The sequence below is a fragment of the Lithobates pipiens genome, unplaced genomic scaffold (genome assembly GCF_037356315.1).
Source record: "Lithobates pipiens isolate NorthernLeopardFrog02 unplaced genomic scaffold, aLitPip1_a1.2 Scaffold_28, whole genome shotgun sequence".
Taxonomy (NCBI): domain Eukaryota; kingdom Metazoa; phylum Chordata; class Amphibia; order Anura; family Ranidae; genus Lithobates; species Lithobates pipiens.
The window spans coordinates 36,852,351-36,876,934 of NW_027507789.1; the positions used below are offsets into that span (position 1 = coordinate 36,852,351).

General features: G+C 41.7%; 1 protein-coding gene across 3 annotated transcripts in view; it reads right to left on the reverse strand.

Moving 5' to 3' along the window:
* The window catches only part of MYBL2 (MYB proto-oncogene like 2), an 82,507-nt gene that overhangs the window by 30,107 nt on the left and 27,816 nt on the right, over window positions 1-24,584 (reverse strand). For 2 of the 3 annotated variants that reach the window (XM_077459094.1, XM_077459093.1), the window contains exons 2-8: window positions 15,097-15,190; window positions 13,866-13,937; window positions 11,835-11,927; window positions 6,633-6,853; window positions 4,945-5,089; window positions 4,518-4,760; window positions 362-733 (exon numbers count right to left, since the gene is read on the reverse strand). In XM_077459094.1, the coding sequence (XP_077315220.1) occupies window positions 362-733; window positions 4,518-4,760; window positions 4,945-5,089; window positions 6,633-6,853; window positions 11,835-11,927; window positions 13,866-13,937; window positions 15,097-15,190 (1,240 nt within the window). The remainder of the gene's footprint in view (window positions 1-361; window positions 734-4,517; window positions 4,761-4,944; window positions 5,090-6,632; window positions 6,854-11,834; window positions 11,928-13,865; window positions 13,938-15,096; window positions 15,191-24,584) is intronic. The other variant, XM_077459095.1, reaches the window with a different exon arrangement.

Sequence of the window (24,584 nt, forward strand, 5' to 3'; positions counted from 1 at the left end):
GCCGTTTGGGGGCCATCTTCCCCTCACTCAACGCCATGCCTCACAGGAGAAAAGGACCCAATCGTCTCCACCACTACCGGCGGCTACGGGAAGTGGAGGTGACGACCGGAACGCAGCAGGGAGGGGACCCCCCCTTTCTCTCACCCCCCATAAAAGTGATCTTGCTGCAAATCAGCCACCGAGACCATGTTTATCTGAAAGAGGACCACCCATTTTTTTATTTTTTTTATAAATACCAGGGTTATGGCAGCTATCTGCCATAACAACTGTATTTTTGTAAAAGCACCGGCGTACAGCGATGGCGGGTGGTCTGGCAGTGGTCAAGCTCCATTGTTGCACGATGGTCTAACTGAATTCATACCTGAGAAGGAGAGAAAGGCAGCGATTTGACAGGAGTGCTCTTCGGAGTCATACTATTCCCTTCTGTAGTGGACGTGCTGCTGTTGGCAGTGCTTTCTGTAACAGGTGACAATGTAATTTTCCTCTTTTTGTGTTTAAGCAGGGACGGTGGAGTTCCAAAGATGCCTTGTGGACGTGGAGATATAGGAATCAGTTCACCCTTGCTGCCCTTACTCAAGTCGGACAGGGTATGCCCATCCAGTCGGTATTCTGTAACATTGCCTGCCATGGGCTTTGTAGAGTTTGAGGAAGCTTGTGTGGGGCTTCCAACATCACTGACAGCAGAGTCATCTACCAAGTCAAATGAAGATAAGTCACACCAGCCATCGGTGTCCTAAAAAAGTAATGTTATAATGAAGGTCAAGATGCAAGACTAACAGTAGCGAAAAATTTGTGCAGTAACTCATAGCATACAGAAACTATTATTGATATGATCTTAAAATAAAGATCACAAAAAGATCTGCATGTATATGGAATTCAAATAGCAGGAATACAAAATAGTTCATAAAATGTATATTTATGCCTGTAGACATAATAGTGCCAATTCCTACCTGACTAGACTCCATAGGGCCTAAAAGGTTCATACGTGACTGAATATACAACAGCAATAAGACTCCACCTATAAAGTGGCCCACTTGCCCATGTACAGCAAAGGCAATACTGTAGGTTTACATAAAGCAGTAATAAAAACAAAATATGATGAAAAATTACAAAATGGCTACTTTTTTTGAGACTAGGCCATTAGGCTTTTTCTTTTATTGCCACCTGTGGATCCCACCAGCTAGTCTTATTTTTCAACTGATTTTAACAAACCAAACTGGCCATTAGTGTTCAAACAAACCACTAGAAGGAAGTGGCACTAAAAGCGATTACAACTCATCTGTCATCCCATGGGTTAGAGTGCTGAAGATGCTTCAAGAAAATGAGGGACCCAACACAAGTGGACTTTCATTCAGGCAGGTCATGAAGTGACAGCCTCAAATGCTTTGAGGAATGAAGAGAATAAAAATGTTGTGCTGGCATGTCTTTTAGATCCTCAATACAAGAATCATGCTCTCTTCTGCTGATTTTGTGTTACTAACATAAAAGCACACACAGGTTGGACTTGATGGACTTGTCTCTTTTTCAACCTCACCTAGTGTGATGTATTGGCCAAGGGAAAACAATGGCCGACAGAAGATATTCAACAGGAGATTCCTGCTGATAGGTCAAGTCAGAAAGAGCACCATGCTGCAAAAAAAAAAAAAACAGACAAACATCCAAAAAGAGCAGAATTTTCATTTCATCGTGGTCGAATTGATGCCGTATTCAGCTTTTTATTGGAGCCTCATGCGGAGGATTCCTCTGAATTTGCACCAATAATCAGCCTGGATGATGAACTTCAGCTCTATTTGAAGGAACCAGTAATTGCCAGAAGTGGTGATCCTCTTCAGTGGTGGAAAGAAAATGAGGCACGCTACAAAAAAAAAAAAAAAAAAAAAAAAAGGACTTGCTTCTCCAGCCAAGGTTCCCTCCCTACCCCTGTACCAATTGAGCGCCTTTTTAATGGTTAATGGTTCTCTCAGCCTCTAGTTTCCTCTATGTGCCCACAACGTGTATGCAGTTTTCTGCACACAAAAAAAAAAAAAAAAACTGACATCAACATTAGTGTGAATACAGGGCACATTGAAAACCGATGTGTCAACGTGTATAAAAACTGAGTGAATCGTGCATGAAAACGGATACGAAACTGATGTGTCTGCAAGTGAAATATGCATTTTTCTGGTATCCCATTAAAGTCTATTGGGGCCAAAAATGTTTTTGTAAAGTCCAGAAGATTTTTTTGTTTTGTTATCTTAATGCATTCTATGCCTTCATGAAAACTGATGGGAAAACAGCACAGTTACCACCCTCTATATGAAAAATAAATAAAACGAACCGCCTGTGCAAATGCTAAAAAAGAAATACCTGTTAATAAATAAAGACCAGAAACACTTAAGTGAATATGTCAGGATATATTTGCAAGCAATGCCTGGAAACATGCAAAGCTAGCCAACAGATTTCTCCAAACAAAAATATCAGTTATTAGTATTCAGGAGTCAAAAGAATCTGCATATGTACAGCTACTACACTAGCCATTGTCTCAGGACACATAGTAAAAAGGGTCACGAGACAAAGTCTAAATGCAGTACTATCAAAATTGTTCCAAATAGTCTGTTATAGAACTTTAAATAGAGCTCAATTTCAGCAATTTAGCCACTTTGTAAAGTGCGCTGCATTACTATGGGTTAAGTCCAAGGAGGTGCATGGAATCTCGTTCACTTATCTTTCATTTACAATTGAGATTTTACCGAGTGCTGGTAGTACAGCTGTATCGCATTCCATTGTCCCTACGCCAGAGCTTTCGGTCTCAGCTAAAGAATCACATGCTGTCCCCTCCTCTCCCATGCCCAATCAAAGACCACTTTGTATTATGTAAACCCTTTCCACACAATACAAAGCCCTCTGAACGAACAACAGAGGGGAGGGGCAGGCAGAGATGCTGTCTGTGAGAAGACAGTGTTTTACCTCTCAGAGTGCTAGGAGTGTAGAGATGGCTGCACTCCCAGTGCTCCATAAAACTGAGTTGTGAACAATAGAGATAAGTCGAAGGTGGCATGCACCTTGGACATAACTCATAGTAGGCCAGCACATTTTACAAAGTGGGTGAATTCCAGGTGTTCAAGAAGTAAATCTCACTCTGTTTGTACCTGTAGGTAAGCCTATAATAAGGCTTGCCTCTATAGACTGTAAATATCTCCTAACCACTTCAGCCCCGGAAGATTTGGCTGCTCACCCAGGCCGATATGTATTCTTCTACATATTTTTGGTAAAAAAGTTAATAAAAATAAAACCACAATAAGCATATATTGGTTTGAGCAAACAGTGTCTACCAAATAGGGGATAGATTTATGACATTTTTATTATTTTTTACTAGTAATGACAGCGATCTACGATTTTCTATCGGGACTGCGATATCGCGGTAGACAAATTGAACACAGACACATTTTTCGGGAACATTGACAATTACACAGCGATTAGTGCTATAAAAATGCAGATTACTGTATAAATGTCACTGGCAGGGAATGGGTTAACACTAGGGGGTGATCAAGGGGTTAACTGTTCTAACTGTGGGGGGGGGGGGGGGGGTGGGACTGTCTAGGAGAGAGATCGGTGTTCATACTTAGTATGAACACACGATCTTTCTCTACTCTGAAAGAATCGGGATCTGTGTTTACACACACAGATCCCCGTTCTCGCTCTGTCACGAGTGATCGCAGGAGCCTGCCGGTCATAGCTCCCGCCGACACTCGGCCCGGGGCCCTAGTGGCCAAAAGGCGAAGCAATGTAAGGCAACGCCGTTTCACCCAGCCGTGCCATTCTGTTGCAGTAAAACTGCAGCGGCTGGTCGGCAAGCGGTTAAACTTTAACCTTTTATGAGATGTTTACTGTATACAGCTCTGAAGGAACGCCCGTCTGCCCATGCCTTTTCTGCAGAGCTGTATGCCATGACCGGCAGCTAGCTCATGCATGCATAGTAGCACATTATGCCTTTACTTTGCAGGTCAAAAAAAACAACAGTTTTTACTTCCTATTTCAGTTTTAACTTTCCTGCATGCACACAGTTGTCACAATAGGTTTGTTACTATGTACCCACAGCAAGCATGATCTGGATTGGTTGATGTTGGCATGTGACCCAAGCACGCAGTCCTACTACTATCTACATACATGCTGACTGTTATTTGTTATTGTATGCACACATACACACACGTTTCTCACTTGTATGCTGCATCTAAAAAGGTATGGTGCTACTTGTTAAATCATTCTAGACACCTTATTAAGAAAAATTAAATTAAGGATTTCTTCTGTTCAAAAACCATCAAGTCCTCTTCTGACCCTTGTTTGAGACCCTATACTACCCACCACTATCACATTTTTAGTCCTATACAGACAGACAATGACAATTACTTCTATTTCTTGTTTGCTCCCATTGTAGAAGCCAAACCATTTTACTGAATAAATACGTATAAGGAACGGTAAAGTGCTGTAATTCTACTTTAAATATAGAAGAAAAACAAGATTTGTACAAGGATACTTACAGATTCAATCATGTCACTGTTCGGCACGAGGTAGTTGACGTACTCCACCATCCACTTCTCTGGCCCTGAGCTCACAGAAGCGACAGCAGATGAGGGGCTGGATCCAGCACTCTCTTCCTCTTCACCTTCACCTTCGCTATGCACCTCTGACTTAACTTCAGTTATATTTACTTCTATTATATCAGAAGAGGCAACAGGCTCTATTACATCTGCCTTATCTTGAGGTACCAAACATAGATCGCTCTGTAATTAGCAAAAAAAAATAAAAATAAAAATAAAAAAAAAGTTTAAAACTTACGTAAGAAAATATATATTTCATTTATATTTTACATGTCTATATACCCACACACTCACATTAAAATAAATGTCCACTACTGAGAGTTTTTATGTACAACTACTAAGAACTGTATGTTGATTGAGTTTGTACCTTCTCCACAGCAGTCTGAGAGGTAGAGTCATCCCGCTCCTCCTGATCACCCGTAACACTGCTCTTCTGTCCATTCAGGTACCCGGTTGTCTCCACTTTCCTCTTGATGGTGGAATTCCAATGATTCTTCACTGCATTGTCAGTTCTATGCATAGAGAGAAAAAATAAGTGTGATCCTTATAAGCGTGCAAAGTACTTTGTGACAACTATAAGGAGGGAAAAAAAAAAAAAGATAAGATCACCTTTGGGAACCGGTTACAAGTTCCACCCTGCTGCCCCTTTCTAAATGTGACAAGGGGCCGGGAATCTTCTCCCCACACCCTCTGTCACAGCCATGCAGGGCTTAGTCCACCCAGCCATGTCATTCATTCACAGAGTACTGTGAATGGGGGAACTACAATTACCATCAAAGCTGATGAGTGCTCTAGGTAGTTCGTTCATCAATGCTCCCTGTCATTCAGTAACTGCCTGGAGGTATAGGCAGACAGCTACGGGAGCCTGAAATTGTGTTGGCACCCATTTTAAGTTTTGTTAGAGAAATTTGGCTGTATAGGCAGAGCACACAGTTTCTAAAAATAACAACATTTCCTCTAAATGAAACTTTACCTTTTAACCCACTCATCCAAATGAACAGACATGACCATCCTTCTTACGTTCTCAGTTCCATCAGCATAACTTATCCTGTGGGTAGTCAGCCTGGTTCTTTTATTTACACATAAACAGGAAGCCACACCCTGGAGGGTTTGTCTCCAACAGTGAATGACGACTACAATTCCACTGATAGAAATTCTTAATATACATTGTTCCAGAGAACAATGCATACCTGGATTGTTCTACACTTCCTTGTGGATGGGAGGCTATCTGCAGATGCACATTGCGAATCCCGACATGTGCTGATCAGACACAGCAGAGACCATGAGCATACATCCGCCCACAACCAATCCTTGCAGAGCAAGCATATCCCCTCAGACGATCGTCTGTGCAATGCATAGGGGCCCTTTGCTGGCAGACATACCCCCACTCTGCAAACACCTCCAATCCCAGGAAGTTATCCCCTACCCAACGGATCTCAACAAGCATCAGTCTGCCCCAGTCAGCTCTTTAGAGCAGGCTGGGGGAGAACGAAAACATGGAGACTTCTATGACAATACATATTAAAATACATCTAAAATTTTCCACAACAGTTTGGAGCCCCATCACAAGGATTTACTCTTATTCACCTCATTTGGAATATTTTAACGAACATCAATTATTGACATTAAATATTAGGCATGTGTTGGGAATGTGGGACATTACTATTGCTTTAAAGACATTGTTTTTTCATTAGCACAAGTACACTTTACGCAGTTATGTCACGTGGAAGGATTTACTATTATTGATTTAATCACAATAGACATATTATTTTATTAGTACTTTTTCTGCATTTATGCTACACACATCTATGTAAACATGTTTTTGCACACCAAGTTATGATTAATTTATATGTTCATCAGTATTTAGTGCGGCACTTTGATTTGTACAACAATTTGGCCATTCCATCTGTGTCCTATAAAACGTTAATCTCATTGTTCCAAAATCAAGTCTGGACACTACATACAATTGGAACAGTCCAATCTTTAGATGCATGATTTTTAATTTTATTTTTTTAAAGGCCCTTAAAGTTTTAATCTGTCCATCTGCTAACTAACCTTCCAGGGAGCAGCTTCGCTATTTCAGCCCAACGGTTTCCCAGCAGTTTTTGCGCCTGATAGATAATGCGATCCTCCTCTTCTGTCCAGGAGGACTTCTTCACTTCCGGGTTAAGATGGTTATGCCAGCGCTCACGACACTGCTTACCCATCCTGCCCTTCAACTGCTTAGCAATCAGAGTCCAGTGTTTAGTTCCATATTTCTTCACCAACTCTATCACCTGGCGTTGGAACATAGCTTTTTAACAATCACAGATGCAAAGAAACATTATCAAGTTTGCTAAAAATTATATATATTTACTGTGAATACATCATGCTGAAACGCCAATCTTGGCGCATCATACATTTTTTTTTCCCCCATTAAGTTCTAGTCACATAGTGGTATTGGGATGCTGCGATTTCCATGGCAGCCCGCTAAACAGAAAAAAGTACTGCATGCACACAGGCAGTGATGTGAACCGACACAAAAAAATAAAAAATAAAGGCATATTGCCTTGTCTTTGCAACACTGCCCAGTGCATTCCAACATCAAATGATGTGAATAAATACAAAAAGTTTTTTTTTTCCTCCATATATTTAGTACAGTAAGGCCTTTATGGCACAGGCACATGACTACTTAAAGTGTTACCAAACCCACAACAGTAAAATCAGTCTATATATGCAGTAAAGCATGCTTGTTATACTCACTGTGAAACCTAAGGGGTTAATCCTCCGCATTGTGTAAAATGGCTGTTTGATTCAGTCTTTTCTGATCCTTCCTGACTCCTAATAATTTTCTGATAACAGTCTATTGAGCCAGGCTACACATGCTCAGTTTGGTGTGTATTGCTAGAGGTTTTTTTTTTGTTTTTGTTTTTGTTTTTTTGGGAGGATGCATGTGATCAGCACAGGGCAATCAGCACTGTCCAGACAGAGGGTCAGTGGTTTTGCAGTCTCATAAGTCAGTCAGAAAACTTCTCCTACAAGCTTTAACTAGTGCTTGGCCAGACACTGATAGATGTCACAAGACTACTCTAACTGCTGATGAGAAAAGGTATTTGGCAGCTTGTATTTACTGAAATTGCATTTCCATGTACTGTGGGAGACCAGATACAGTGACTGCAGGGTCCTGGGTTCAGTAACACTTTAAAAAACAAAACAAAAAAAAAACAAAAAAACACCCCACACATCGCTGGAAGGACTGCATTATCCAAACCAACTTACGTCCTCTGTGAGGCCATGCTGTCATGGGCACACCTCCTGGAGGCAGCACATCACACAGCCTGGGCACTCAGACCAGGAGAAACCACCCAGCATCTCAGAAGAAAAATGATCTGTGAAATCACCATAGCAGCCTAAGACAGTTCACACTGGGACGACTTGTCAGGGGACTTTGCCGCCTGACAAGTCGCATTCCGTACAATGGAACCGTTCTAATAGGAGCGACTCAAGTCGCTCCAACTTAGAAAAAGGTTCCTGTACTACTTTGGGGGCGACTTGCATTGACTTTTGCAAGTGGCCGCTGCTGTCGTGTGCAGGTCGCGCTACCTCAACGTGAACTGGCTCTAAAGGATGCCAATTTAAAAATTTATGGATCAAGGGTTTAAAGAAAAAAAATTATATAGGCAGAGGAACGGTGTTTGATATGCTTTAAGATTTTCTTTGTTAACGCTATGCTTTATTCCCAGTTCATGCTAGATGCCGTGCAAATTTGCACCGCATCTAAATCTCAAACCTGTTCATGTGAACTGATTGTGGCATGCAAGTTAACGCCCATGTGATCTGATTCTGGTGCGGACAAAAAAAAAAAAAAAAAGTCCTTCACAAGTTTGGTCTGAATGCAATGCGAATTCAGCCAGTTTGAATGGCTGAATTTGCATCGCAGAGATTGCATGTGATCTGCACAGCACTGCGGCGCGGTGTGAATCACATGCGATGACTGGCATCGCGCTAGTCTGAATCGGCCCTCACAGATTGATCGAGTCTCAGACTAAGTAAACAAAGCATTGTTCTGTAAAACCTTAAGTTGAGACCACAGGAAAATAAAATGGGTGGAACTAAAAAGAAGCCAATGGGTATTATTAGGTTTAAAGTAACAAAGTTTTGCAAGAATACTCTCTCATGTTAATCACCGCAATGCCAGGCATTTTCACCCCCTTCCTTGCTCAGGCCAATTTTCAGCACTGTAAGATTTTGAATGACAATAGCGCAGTCATGCAACACTGTACCCAAATGAATCATAGCTATTCATACCTAGTAATGGCGGTGTCTTTGATTTTTATTGTGACTTACATGGCAGAGGACAGTTCGGCATTGACATTTATACAGTGATCAGTGCTATAAATATGCCTTAATCAATTGCAGATTGCCCACTGTACATTTACTGCAGCAGGGCAGCCACTCTGTGCTAGATCACGTACATAGAAAGCTCCATTTGTGAGAAGGAAAAATAAAATAAAAAAGGAGGACAGATTTTATTTGGGTACAGCGGCGCACAATTGTCAGTTAACCAGTTGCCGACCGCCGCACGCCGATGTACGTCGGCAGAATGGCACGGGCAGGCATAAGGGCTTACATGTACGTCCCTTGCCTCCCGCGGGTCGGGGGCCCGATCGGGCCCCCGCCCGGTGCCTGCGGCGGTCGGTTTTCGTCCGGGAGCGATCCGGGACGAGGGGGTGGCCATTCATTCATGGCCACCCCCTCGCGATCGCTCCCGACGAATAGAAATCCCCCGTGACATCACTTCCTCTCCTGTAATGTAAACACAGGAGAGGAAGTGATGTATTCTCTCCTCCGTGTCGGTATTTTCCGTTCCGACACGGAGGAGAGCGGATCGGTGAGTTGCACCAACACTCTACACACACAGTAGAACATGCCAGGCACACTCACACCCCCCCTTTACCCCCCGATCACCCCCCCAATTACCCCTGCCCCCCAGTCACAGTGACACCAATGTCATTTTTTTTTTTTTTTTTTTTGCATTGGTGTCATTTGTGACTGTAATAACTGTTAGGGCAGTTAGAGTTAGCCCCCTTTAGTTCTAATGTACCCCCCTAACCCCCCCAATAAAGGTTTAACCCCGTGATCACCCCCCGTCGCCAGTGTCACTAAGGCTGGGTTCACATTGCAGCGGTTTATGAGAACGAATGTGATTCGCACCGCACTGCAGTGCAAATCACATCCGATCTCTGTGCGATTCGAGTTCAGCCATTCGCCGCACCCGCCGCAAATTCGCACGGGACCCTTTTTTTGGCCCGCAGCAGAATCGGATCGCATGGGTGTTCACACCATGCGATCCGAGTTTGCAGATCGCACTGCGATATGCGAACTGATCTGGGGGTGTCAGTAACATTTCACTGACACTCCCAGCAGTTCGCATAGGGCAGTGTGAACTGCCGCCGGGAGGCATGCGATGCGGGAACCCGCCGCGGATTCGCGGCGTTTCCGCATCGCTCCAGTGTGAACCCAGCCTAATAAGCCATCATTTTTCTGATCGCCGTATTAGTGTCACAGGTGACGCTAGTTAGGCAGGTAGGTATTTAGGCTCGCCGCAGCTTTTTATAGCGCCAGGGACCCCCATATACTACCGCATAAAGCCCCCTGATTGCCCCCTAGTTAACCCTTTCACCAGTGATCACCATATAACTGTTACAGGTGACGCTGGTTGGTTAGTTATTTTTTTATAGTTTCAGGGCACCCGCCATTTATTACCTAGTCTCACTAGTGTACCCCTAAATTTAGGGGTGTCTACTTTCCAAAATGGGGTCATTTGGGGGGGGGGGGTTTGTGCCATCTTGGCATTTTATGGCCTTCAAAACTGTAACGCCCTTAGAAAGCCTGAAGGCGGTGCTTGGTTTTCGGGGCCCCGTACGCGGCTAGGCTCCCAAAAAGTCCCACATATGTGGTATCCCCGTACTCAGGAGAAGCAGCAGAATTTTGGGGTGTCATTTCACATATGCCCATAGCATGCGTGAGCAATATATCATTTAGTGACAACTTTGTGAAAAAAAAAAAAAAAGTTTGTAATTTTCCCGCAACTTGTGGCAAAATATAAAATATTCCACGGACTCAACATGCCTCTCAGCAAATAGCTTGGGGTGTCTACTTTCTAAAATGGGGTCATTTGTGGGGGTTTTGTGCCATCTTGGCATTTTATGGCCTTCAAAACTGTAATAGGTAGTGAGAAGTGAACTCAAAAATTTACGCCCTTAGAAAGCCTGAAGGCGGTGCTTGGTTTTCGGGGCCCCGTACGCGGCTAGGCTCCCAAAAAGTCCCACATATGTGGTATCCCCGTACTCAGGAGAAGCAGCAGAATTTATTTTGGGGTGTCATTTCACATACGCCCATAGCATGTGTGAGCAATATATCATTTAGTGACAACTTTGTGTAAAAAAAAAAAAAATTTTTTTTGTCACTATTCAATCGCTTGAGGCAAAAAAATAAAATATTCAATGGGCTCAACATGCCTCTTATCAATTTCCTTAGGGGGTCTACTTTCCAAAATGGGGTCATTTGGGGGGGTTTTGTACTGCCCTGCCATTTTAGCACCTCAAGAAATGAGATAGGCAGTCGTAAACTAAAAGCTGCGTAAATTCCAGAAAACGTACCTTAGTTTGTAGATGTGACAACTTTTGCGCAAACCAATAAATATACAATTATTGACTTTTTTTTTACCAAAGACATGTGGCTGAATACATTTTGGCCTAAATGTATGACTAAAATTGAGTTTATTGGATTTTTCTAATAACAAAAAGTAGAAAATATCATTTTTTTTCAAAATTTGCGGTCTTTTTACGTTTATATCGCAAAAAATAAAAATCGCAGAGGCAATCAAATACCATCAAAAGAAAGCTCTATTTGTGGCAAGAAAAGGACGCAAATTTTGTTTGGGTACAACATTGCATGACCGCGCAATTACCAGTTAAAGCAGCGCAGTGCCAAAGTGTAAAAAGACCTCTGGTCATTTACCAGCAAAATGGTCCGGTCTGAGAGTGGTTAAAGGAAGACAGTGCTGTATCGCAAAAAATGGCCTGGTCAGGAAGGAGGTAAAACCTTCCAGCTGTAGCAGTAAAAATAGTTAAAAAAAAAATAAAATAAAAAGAAGTGTACTAGAACATTGGATGATCAAATTTAATTAATCTTAGCCATCTTCCCGCAAATGAAACAACTTTAAATCTAATATTTTATTCTATATACATCCTTTAAAATCATGTACTTGCGCACCTTTTCATCCTCCTCCTTGGTCCATGGGCCTTTGACTAGATCAGGGTGAAGTACACGTTGCCACCTGTGCTGACACTGCTGTTCAGTTCGGTTCTGGATAATAAAAAGGGAAGGAGACAACACACATTATACTGATAGGTATCAACCCCCTAGTTGAGTGGGCTTTCCATATTGGGGCAGGATTTTTTGGGCAATATTTTAAGTTATACAAATAAATAAAGTTGCGCTACGGACTGCCCACTCTGTGGGTAACTTGAACAAAGATGAGTGAAAAAAGGAGTAAAAAAGTGAATTAAGGTGGGTTAGAGCTGCCTCTACCTAGAAACCTCCACCCAAGGGAATGGGGGGGGGGGTGTTGAATTTAGAAGTGTGAATAATAGGTTATGGCGCTAAACCCAAAATATTATATACCTGGTATATTATAGCCTGTCGACAAGGGAATAAAACTAGTTTATGTAGTGTTCTATGTGCAAAACATTATTGTGTGGGTATAATAGTGTCCAAGAACTGTAATTAAGTACTGAAATATTAGTTAAATATTAATTAAAAAGTGGTGGTGATTTATATGTTGAACATGTGCTAACACAGATGTGCCAATAAAATATAGATTAAATTACATATAACTATTACACATTATAAAATTCATTCAAAATTGTATTGCAAACATCAGTGTGTGAAAAAACCCTTCAAACATACGGCCTAGGATCGCTGAGAAAATGTCCCATGTAACAATGTCCCAGGTAGCAGTGAAATAAAGTGACAAGTGCAAAAAGTGCCAATATCTTCAATGCAGAGAAAACAATCTTCCCCAGTGCGCCACTCAGTGCTGTGGTATGTGAATGCTCTCACCAGAACTTATACCCCAGCGGGGTTGGATGGGCTTTCACAGTATGAGCCACTGTGCTGCTATCTGGCCTCTGCTGCTGGTGCGCTGGGGAGATGTTCGCTCTTCAATTTATATTGTCTTTCAATGGCATTGCATGGCTTTGTAGTGACTTGGAAAAATTCTTGTCACTGGTGGTGCTCTTTTGTCCTGATGAGCGTCAAACATGGAAACTGTTGCACGTTTGGCAAACATATGCGTCCTAAGTCTAGGGGACTGCAAAAAGCAGTTTTTCTTACCCAATCCTTTACTCCTGCAGGGTGCTCTGCAATTTTCTAAGTTGTATTTTCACTACTACCATCATAGCCTACCTTAAAGTCAGACTATGCAAAAAACTGACCTCAAGTGTAGCACCAAGGTTAAACTGCAGATCAAAGAGGCCAAGATGGCAACTTCCACGGCAGTAAAATATTGGAGGTGTTAGTTCCTCTTTAAATCCCTTAAAACTTACATTGAAGGCCATTCCCATGTCTCCCAGGCTTAGCTCTTGATAAAATGGGGAATGTTAGAACCTATCCCTTTTTTAGTACTGTTGTGTAGCGCCCCCCCCCCCATTGTGGGGATCTCACAAACACATAAGACAACCTTAGACACATTATGGGAATCAAAACCCGAAGCCCCAACCATTTTGCCATTCTTCCAAGTGCTTATAGTTTTATGAGTTCCAAGATTTTGCTCCCTCCCTGTCCCAGTTCCTAAGCAGGAAGTACAGGAAAATCTCTTCAATGGGGATTTCATTCTTCTCATAACCCTTTTACACTCCAGAAAATGGACTGGAATTGAGCTTGCTGGGCAGCAGCCAAATCCTGTGCACACAGCTAGAGTATGGCAAAGAGCCCACTTTTGACAGCAGCCCCGCTACCACTCCATGCATTCAGTATGATTGACCATATGAGCCTAGTCTCGAGAAAGTGTCCTGGGCAAACATTGAACAAAATGTGTGTCAGTTATTTTGTCCTAGCTTCATTTGAGACACAGCAGAGAGGCTACACTGGATGAGAGGGTGAGGACCCAGATGATGTTCATATACAGGCAATTCCAGTTTGTGATCCTTAACAGCTTTCTGCAATGTCATTTTATGCTAAGCAGACTTTTAAACATAAAAAAACAAAACAAAAAAAAACAAAAAACAAACACAGTCTACTTACAACCATATGAGTGGCTATTGTCTTCCATTCTCCCTGTCCATACATTCTCACCAAGGTTTTTAGTGTCTCATCCTACAAAAATAACACACAGGAAAAAAACTTAGATTTTTCAAAAAGTTTATCTGCGATGGCTTAAAGGCCCCTTTTATATGGAGGCACTTTACAGGCGCTACATCGCTAAAACAGCGCCTTTAAAGCACCGCTCACGTCTCTCCAGTGTGAAAGAGGGCTTTCACACTGGAGAGGTGGACGCTTACAGGACGTTAAAAAAACTCCTGCTAGCAGCATCTTTGTAGCTGTGTATACACCGCTCCTAAACCTGCCCATTGATTTCAAATGGGGCAGTGCGGCTATACCGCCGGCACAGCACTGCTGCAGCAGCACTTTGTGGTGGTTTTAACCCTTTCTCGGCCGCTAGCAGGGGTTAAAGCACCCCGCTAATGGCTGAATAGCGCCACAAAATTGACAGTAAAACCCCGCCGACGCACCCACCGCCCCAGTCTGAAAGGGGCCCAAATGTAAAAAAATTTCAAGTATGGCATTTTTAAATACGGTAGTTAAATTGGTCCATCTAGGATCAATGTAACTATGCAGATATCATACATGTGAATTCCTTTAGAAACTTAAAGTCACTATAGTAGACTGAGTAGGAGGAGGGGGGCCAAACTTGTTGGGGACCCCCCCAGAAGTGGGGACAGGTGCTCACTTCCCCCCTCCCAGACGGTGGCAGCAGGGGGGGGGGGGGGGCAGGGTTGAGAGGAGGAAGCAAACAAGCGGAGCTTCCCTCTTTTGGGTGAAGCTCTGCTTACAGACAATAGATTTTTTTTTTTATATATATATTTTAAAGTTGCACATCCGTTTGTCAAAAAAATTTGACTGGAGACTAGAAGGCTGACTGGCTGCCAAGTCAGTGCTGGGGAGGGAGAGGTCTTCTGTCTTTTGGGGGAAATATGTTTGGATTTCCACTGCTGTTGCCACCTTGCCCTTGGGAGAAACATTTCTTCTTGCTCATCGAGCCATAGTTGTTCTCCTGTACAGGAAGACCTTTTTTCATCTCATTCCAAGCATCATCTTGGAATGAGAACTCAAAGTCAGGCACTGGAAGAACAGGAGTTATGAGGTGGTTTTGGAAAGAACACCTTCTCAGATAACTGCAGATGGAATTGGGAAGGTAGGCATCCGTTAGATCATACCTGTGAATTACATTTGAAGAGTGTGGTGTGGCACCTACCTCCTCCAGGGACCATTTCACCTTGACACGGTTCTCTCTGTGCTCCGGAACATCAGAGTCAGTGTCCTGATACTGCATATCCTCCCAGTCATCACTGCAAAGACAAAAAGAAATCTTGTGTTCATTATCCCACATTAAAAATTCAGTGACGATATATGAACGGGACCTGCAACGATAAACACCACCAAGCATAGAAAATCTGAATATTTACACACTGTAATACAAAAGACACAGGATAAAAGCAACTGTTGGAGTAACTTTTAGGAGTATGCCTGATGCCTAGAAGAAAAAAATAAAAAATAAAAAAACAAACATTGGGAAAAAGCTTTTTTCGCTCCTTTTTTATTTTTTTGCCTCAGGATAGATTGGGTGCGGTGTGCAGCCTGTCACCTACAGGGAAGAGGCGAGTGGGCAGCCTGTCACCTGCAGGGAAGAGGCGAGTGGGCAGCCTGTCACCTGCAGGCCCGTCTCTCCTCCCCGTAGGTAGAATGACCATGGAAACAGAACGGAATAGTGATGTTAGGAGAAGGGGTGTGGGTGCCTTCTGGTGAAAGGATGGCAGTGCAGGTTGTGCTGGCCAACACTCCTGCCACCCACAGACGGGCTCCGGTCCAGGGTTGAGGACCCCTGCAGTAGATAGCTTCTTTCCTCCCAGGCCTTAGTTGACAGGCAAGAGGGTAAATTTGTATGACCAATTAGTTTAAACTTATTGAAAAACTTTAAATGACTCATATTAATGTTCTCTACCATCACAGCATCAGGTTTCCATATAGTCTGGTCAGGTTTTTTTTTCTCTTCTCAGTAAAATGGTGAGACCAACATCTAGACCAGCCTTTCCTCAACCTTTTCAACACAGAGGAACCCTTTAAATAGTTCTCCGGTCTCAAGGAACCCCTGCCAAAAATCAGAACTATACAACTCATGATACATTAGTGTGATGGTCAGTGGGAAGAATGGTCCTTACACTTGTGGTCATTGGGAAGAATTACCTCCTTACAGATAGATAAAAAGATCAACGGTGTCAGTGGGAACTTATCTGAGGCGCAGAAATTCAATGCTGAAGGAACCCCTAGCAACCTCTGGAGGAACCCTGGTTGAAAATCACCGATCTAGAGTTTGGAAATATTATTTTCCAAAATGCTACAATTATGACAAAACAGATCCTTGCTTGCCAGAGGTGTTCTAAAGAGATTAAAAATACTTTATGGAAGAAAATGAGGAGAGTAAAGAAAGTGCAAGTAGTGCAGGAGTCATTCCAGAAAAACGTTCTGCTGCTTCGGGATCACCACAAAGTGTTTATTCACCAGCATCAGCTACAAGTATAGAAGTGTTACAAACCATGGCCTCCCAAAAAATACACAATCCATTTAACACTCATATACACTGCATTTCAACTTCCCAGTGTAACAAAAGGACTTTCAAATTTGTAAAACTACTCCAGACTGAATTGTTTTCTCAATTTTCTCCCAAAAAATATTTCCCATGGCTTCACAATTTTCAGAAATATTACACCTCTACTGATGCCCCCACTGCATTCTATGATTCCATCCACCAGTCCCCCATTGTGTTCTGCAGTAAGGAAGGGGGCAGCAGATGGAGACAGTGCAGCAGGGGCCCAGGACCAGGCATCCTATACACTGTAAAGTCTTCACTTTGCCAATGAACTTACATATAGGACATCACACTATATAAAAAGGACTCAATAAGGATAAGATCAAGGTTATCACATATACATTTATATATTGTCATAACACTCAGATATACACGCAGATATACTGTGGCAGAATGGCTCTCCTTGTGAAATCCCATATTTGGGCTTTGCCCAGGAGAGCCACTAGAGGGCGCCGATGCGATCACATGCACGAGATGCCAGCACAGGAATTTGTGTGTGTAAACAAATCCCTGTGCTGTCAGGAGGAGAGAAGACAGATCATGTGTTCCTACAAAGTAGGGACATCGATTTCTCCTAGTTAGTCCCATCCCCACATAAAACACATTGAGGCAACACACAGTTAACCTCTGCCAGTGACATTTATACAGTAATCTGTGCATATTTATAGCACTTTAAAAAAAATTATAAATCTCTATCTCAGATTCACCACCATATCTAGTAATAAATACGTCATCTTGCCAAGTTTGTAGACGCTATAACTTTTGCGCAAACCAATCAATATACGCTTATTGCGATTTTTACCAAAAATATGTAGAATACATATTTGCCTAAACTGAAGAAATGTGTTTTTTTTCTAATTTTAGGGATATTTATTATAGCAAAAAGAAAAAACATTTTTTTTTTAAAAGAAAAAAAAAAAACAGTAAATTTTCCTGTTTATAGCGCAAAAAAACAAAACCACGGAGGTGATCAATTACCACCAAAAGAAAGCCCTTATTGTGGGGGGGGGGGGGGGGGGGGAGCAAGCAAATTTTGTTGGGGTACAGCATTGCATGACCGCACAATTGTCAGTTAAAGTGACGCAGTGTCAAATTGGAAAAAGTGCTCTGGTCCGGAAGGGGGTAAAATCTTTAGTGGCTGAAGTGAAGTGGTTAAAACAATAAACAATTAGGATTGATAATATGATTGATTCAGGAATGAGATGGAAAATTATGCGATACTTATCCAGATGTCCTTTGAGCTGGTAATTATTAATCCACAAAGTTGATATCCTGATACACCACACATCTTTAGCAAATATCCCAATGTCAAAATAAAAGGAACATTAAGGAATAAGATTATAGGTACGATTATTATCCACCCCAAGGACACCTCATTCCTCCTTACAAACAAAAGGTGCAATGCTAAAGCCCCATACACACCATCAGATTTTCTTCTGATTTTTGTCTTCAGATTTACCAAAACCATGCAGTAGGTTTGACCTCATATTATATGGTTTTGATAAATTTGAAGGAAAAAATAAAATAAAAAAAATAATCAGCAGAAAATCTGATAGTGTGTATGGGGCTTAAAGGATTGTCAAATTGTCTTTATCAGAAAAGCTCAACCAAAAGAGTTTGATTAGTGTAGAATCCAAATAGTAATAGAAAATCTTGATAGCCCCTCCACATTCAGGTGCACACTGACTCTTACCATCCAAGGTGAACCACTCGATACAGAGGTCAATTGCACTTGTTACAGAAGAATCAGCTAAACGCCAAACATCAGAACTCTTCCACCCTTAGGCTGGGTTCACACTCCTGCGGCTACGAGAACCGGATGTGATTCGCACCGCACTGCAAATCACATCCGATCTCTGTGCGATGCGAGTTCAGCCATACAGATAGTATGGCTGAATTCGCTTCGTATCCGCCCCAAACTCGCACAGAACCCTTTTTTGGTCCGCAGCAGAATCGGATCGCATGGGTGTTCACACCATGCGATCCGATTCCTGTCCAAGTTCGCAGATCGCACTGCGATATGCGAACTGATCTGGGGGTGTCATTAAGGTTTCACTGACACTCCCAGCAGTCGGCATAGGGCAGTGTGAACTGCCGGCGGGAGGCATGCGATGCAGGAAAACGCCGCGGATTCGCAGTGTTCCCGCATCGCTCCAGTGTGAACCCAGCTTTACACTCAACTTCTAAAGAACCTCAATGGATGTGAAGTTCCAACAAAGGCACCTGTCGGTGGAGGATCTCTCACAAGATTTTCTATCGCAATTTGTATTCCACACCAATTGAACGCTTTCTTTTGGTTGAATTTTTCTGATAAAGACTATTTGACAATCCTTCAGCACTGCACCTTTTGCTTGCTATAAGTTATTCACCACCAGTGAATGGTGTCAGCGGCTTTTGAATTTTTATAATTTTTGAAAGCACGGGTTTGCCATTTGCTCATTCTTACTATTTGAGTACTAAATCTAAAATTAACCTACGGATAAATATAAAAAACTTCTAAAAACAGGGCTGATTTAAGGCAGGGATTAACAAACTTTGCTTAGAAACTAGGAGCCAGTTTTTTTTTTTTTTTTTTTAAATCCTCCGCCCAGAACCGCATGTCCAGGGCGTCGGGCCACAATAATTGCTCATACCTGATGCCAAGAGAAAAAAAAAAAATGTATACATACACATATAGTTATAGTGTGTGGGAAAATAATTTTTATAAAATTTATATATACATACATACATACTCTTTCCCCAAAAATAAGACCTAGCGTGATTGTCAGTGATGGCTGCAATATAAGCCCTACCCCCCAAATAAGCCCTAGTTAAAGTACTTGTAAGTCTTATTTTCAGGGTAGGGCTTATATTGCAGCCATCACCGACAATCACGCTAGGTCTTATTTTCGGGGAAACAGGGTATATATAAACCCCCCCCCCGTTACTGATGTGCTCCGATAGGCTGCACTAATGGGCACTGACAGGCAACACTGAGGTGGCACTGATGACCAATGACAGGCGGCACTCCCTGTCCACAGCAGCGGTAAAGAACAGGCGACCGATCAAGCCTGCAAACTCAATCTCAGCTGTCAAACTGGGAAGATGATTTGCCAATCAAAAGATGAAAACACATAATTCACATTAGTATAAAAATTATTCATTCCTCCACTAAGCCCTCAGCAGTAGAAAATTACCAAAGGCTTAACATAACCCACATATAAACAGGAGATAAAAAAAAAAAAAAAAAGGTGATGAGTGAAAATGCTCCAAAAACGCCTTACCGCCACTGATTTATATAGTGCCAACAGTTTACGCAGTGCTTTACAATGTAGAGGGGGGACAGCACAATTATAGTACAATACAGAAGGGACAGGAGGGCCCGGCTCATAGAGATTACATTCTAAAAGGGAGGGGGTGGTGATACAGAACAGTAATCGATGCGGGGAATGATTTGATGGGGGTGGCTGGGGGACAGTTAGGTGCGTGTGGGATAGGCTTCCCTGAATAAGTTATATATATATATATATATATATATATATATAATATATATATATATATATATATATATATATTATATATATATATATTATATATATATATATATATATATATATATATATATATATATATATATATATATATATATATATATATATATATATATATATATATATATATATAATATATATATATATATATATATATATATATATATATATATATATATATATATATATATATATATATATATATATATATATATATATATATATATATATATATATATATATATATATATATATATATATATATATATATATATATATATATATATATATATATATATATATATATATATATATATATATATATATATATATATATATATATATATATATATATATATATATATATATATATATATATATATATATATATATATATATATATATATATATATATATATATATATAATGAGAAGCCATTTACCAGCCACCACACTCACCGTGTCACACTTCCTTCTCTTCACTTTGGGAAGGAAATGGGCGGGCAGTGAAAAACAGGCAGGGGAGCTTCACTCCATTAGGAATTAGCATTATTGGAATAGGGTGTAATATCTACATCCACCACAAGATGGCGCCAGACTACCGAAAGATTTTAGAAGGCCGCAAAGCCGCGGCCTCAATTACTGGCCGGCGCGGCCCGATGCATTTGCGCGGCGGAGTTCGGGGTCCAAATGGAGATGGGATACCCCAGCAGCGTTGCCCCAGTCGCCAGGACACGAATTCTAGGCGCAAATGCGACCAGGCGCCCGGGGTTTGTCGAGCCCTGTTTTACTCATTAGACCGTTGTGGTGTGAACAGGGCCGACAAACAACTGTCACTCAGGCTTTGAATGAAGCGATTGTGTCAACACAAGTTATACAGGCATTGTCCACACTGACACCATCATACCATGCAGATACCACAGAGCTACAAGAAAATAGCACAGAACAAATGCCCCTTACAAGTGTACAGAGCTCACTGGCTTGTACCGAAACCATAGACAGGCTTTTGAAACTGCAAAAAAAAAAAAAAAAAGACGGACAATTGTGCATTCATACAATGCTGCAACAAAATGCATGTCCTTCCCCCCCCCCCCCAAATAGATGTTTCTTTTGGTGCGTTTTTTTTTTTTTTTGCACAAACAAAAAAAGACTGACAATTTGGAAAAAAAAAATATATAATTTTTTTTTACTTTTTGCTATAATAAAATATCCCCAAAACATATATAATAAAAAAAAATAAAAAAGATATTCTTCCTCAGTTTAGGCCAATATGTAATTATCTACATATATTTTTGGAAAAAAAATTAAATAAAATCACAAGCAGCGTATATTGATTGGTTTGCGCAAAAGCAATAGCGCCTACAAAATAGGGGATAGATGTATGGCATTATACATTTTTTATTGGTAATGGCGGTGATCCACAATATTTAATCGGGACTGCGACATTGCGGCGGACAGATTGGACACTTGACAGGATTGTGGAACCATTAACATTTATAACTAAAAATAGCCACCGTCAGCAAAGGGGTTAAACACTAGGGGGCGATCAAGGGGTTAAATGTGTTCCCTCAGTGTGTGTTCTAACTGGGGGAGGGGAGGGAAATGGGCTACCACTGACATGAGATTACAGATCACTGTTCCCGATGACAGGGAACAGAAGCTCCCTGTCATGTTACTAGGCAGAACTATCCTGTTCTGACTATCCTCACCGAGATCGCGGGCTGCCGGCAGACAGTCTGATGGACCTGCGCCCGCCATACCGCTTTTGCGGACTGACATACAGGTAAGCCAGATTGCGCAGGAGTGCCATTCTGCAGACGTATATTGGACTGAGCCAGTCGGCAAACATTTAAATTAAGTTCAAAGCCAAGTGATGCAAAGACACTAAGAATTTTATGTGTAGAATTGAACGTTGAATGAAGAACAGGCATTGGCCTTGGGAAGCATTTACAGACCTTCAATACTGCAGTGCCTGGTCTTTACGCCTCTGAAAAGACCAGGCACTGCAATATCGGAACATATAAACACCCGTGTACTTTGTTTTTGTCAGTTTGGAAACAAATGCAGCACAAATGCCCCCAACAACATAAATGTGCTACATACAGAGGAAGCACAATACAAGAATACAGTATAAATGTTATTGAGCAACTGTATTCTAATAAAGACAACACACTGGCACATATTTTCTTATTATACGTGATCAGGGTGAGTAGTGACTTTAGTACTGCAGTAGACAGCTTTTTTTTCTGTGCCATTAACTAGAATAGCTCAGAGGTCTCAAATGCGCATTAACCACTTTCAGACCGGCCCATTTTGCTGGCTTAAGACCAGACCACTTTTTGTGATTCGGCACTGCGTCGCTTTAACTGACAATTGCGCGGTCGTGCGACGTGACTTCCAAATAAAATTGACGTCTTTTCCCCACAAATAGAGATTTCTTTTGGTGGTATTTGATCATCTCTATGGTTTTTATTTTTTGCGCTATAAACAAAAATAGAGTGACAATTTTGAAAAAAAATAAATAAAAAAGTATAATTTTTTACTTTTTGTTATAAATATCCCCCCCAAAAAATAAAAAAATAAACATTTTTTTCCCTCAGTTTAGGCCGATACGTATTCTTCTACATATTTTTGGGGGGAAGTTATAGCGTTTCCAAAATAGGGGATAGTTTTATGGCATTTTTAATAATATTTTTTTTTTTACTAGTAATGGCGGCGATCAGCGATTTTTATTGTGACTGCGACATTGTGGCAGACACATCGGACATTTTTGACACATTTTTGGGACCATTGTCATACAGCAATCAGTGCTATACAAATGCATTGATTCCTGCGTAAATGACACTGGCAGTGAAGGGGTTAACCAGTGGGTGGCAGTGTAGGGGTTAAGTGTTCCTAGGGGCGTGTTACTAACTGTGGGGGGCTAGGCTTTGTGTTAGTGAACACTGATCTCCGCTCCAATCACATGGACCAGAGATCAGAGTCACTTGTTGCTAGGCAGAACGGGGAGATGCTGTTTACAACGGCATCTCCTCATTCAGCCGCCCCATGAGACGATCGCGGGTATCCCCGCAGCAATAGAGTCTGCGGGACCCGCAACTGGACTTACGGGGGTCCCGACCGGCATGCGAGGGCAGGGTGGAATTTAAAAATGGACGTACCTGTACGCCAATATGCCTGCCCGTGCCATTCTGCCGAAGTACATCGGCGTGCGCTGGTCAGGAACTGGTTAAAGAGGAAGTAAACTTTCCTCTATACCCATATGTGGTTAAGGCTCATTGGCACTGAAAAATCTCTTAAAACTTACACCATTCAGGAGATATTTACTGTATACGCAGCCGATTAAGTCATTGGCGCATGCGCTCCAAAAGGATTGACCGCCTGTGCCGTTACCAGCGGATCCCGTGCGCATGCACAAGAGAAACATCACGCAGCTCCAGCCAGTCACAGAGCCGGTGGGCGATTTGCACTTTTTTTGGCCAGTTTGTTGTTGGGCAGATTAAAAAACACAAATTCCTGCAAAAATGCATTACATGTGTTTCTGCAGCTTTTCCATTGAAGCATATTGAACCACAAAAACGCTGTTTTTTGTTTTAACCACTTGAGACCGTTATATCTAAATGCTGCCTGAGTCCACAGACATCATTCAGATATTGCCCTTTTCAGCCGGCGATTCCCTACACCATAAGAACGATCATAGCGGCTGTTCCGCCGCTTGATCGTTCTTACGGGCGGCGGGAGGGGACGCCCCCCCTCCCGCCGCCCTCCGGTGCTTCTACCGACTCACCGTTTCCATCGGTGAGTCGGTCACAGGATCCGCCAGCCCCAGCATGTGATCATAGAGATTTCCGGCGGACTAGATTGTCCCCGGAGTCTCTATGATCGTTCGGTGGCCGTGCGTGATGTTATGACGTCACGCCCGGCCTCGGTATTCAAATTAAACGGCGCCAATCTGGCTAGGAAGCCAGGATCTTTTTTTTTTTTATTCTTCCCAGCCTAGAGGTGAGATATGGGGTCTTATTGACCCCATATTTCACTGTAAATAGGTCCGATCGTGCCATATTCCTATTACAAGGGATGTTTACATTCCTTGTAATAGGAATAAAAGTCAATTTTTTTTTTTTTTTTTTTTTTTAAGTGTAAAACTAAAAAAAATAAAAATAAAACTAACAATAAAAAAAAAAAAATTTTAAGCGCCCCTGTCCCCGTGAGCTCGCACACAGAAGCGAACGCATACGTAAGTCCCGCCCACATATGAAAACGGTGTTCAAACCACACATGTGAGGTATCGCCGCGAACGTTAGAGCGAGAGCAATAATTCTAGCCCTAGACCTCCTCTGTAACCCAAAACATGTAACCAGTAAAAAAATTTAAAGCGTCGCCTATGGGGATTTTTAAATACCAAAGTTTGGCGCCATTCCACGAGCGCGTGCAATTTTGAAGCGTGACATGTTGGGTATCTATTTACTCGTCGTATCCTCCTCTTTCACGTTATGCAAAAAAATTGGGCTAACTTTACTGTTTTTTTTTTTTTTTTTTTTAAGCATGAAACAGTTTTTTTCTGAAA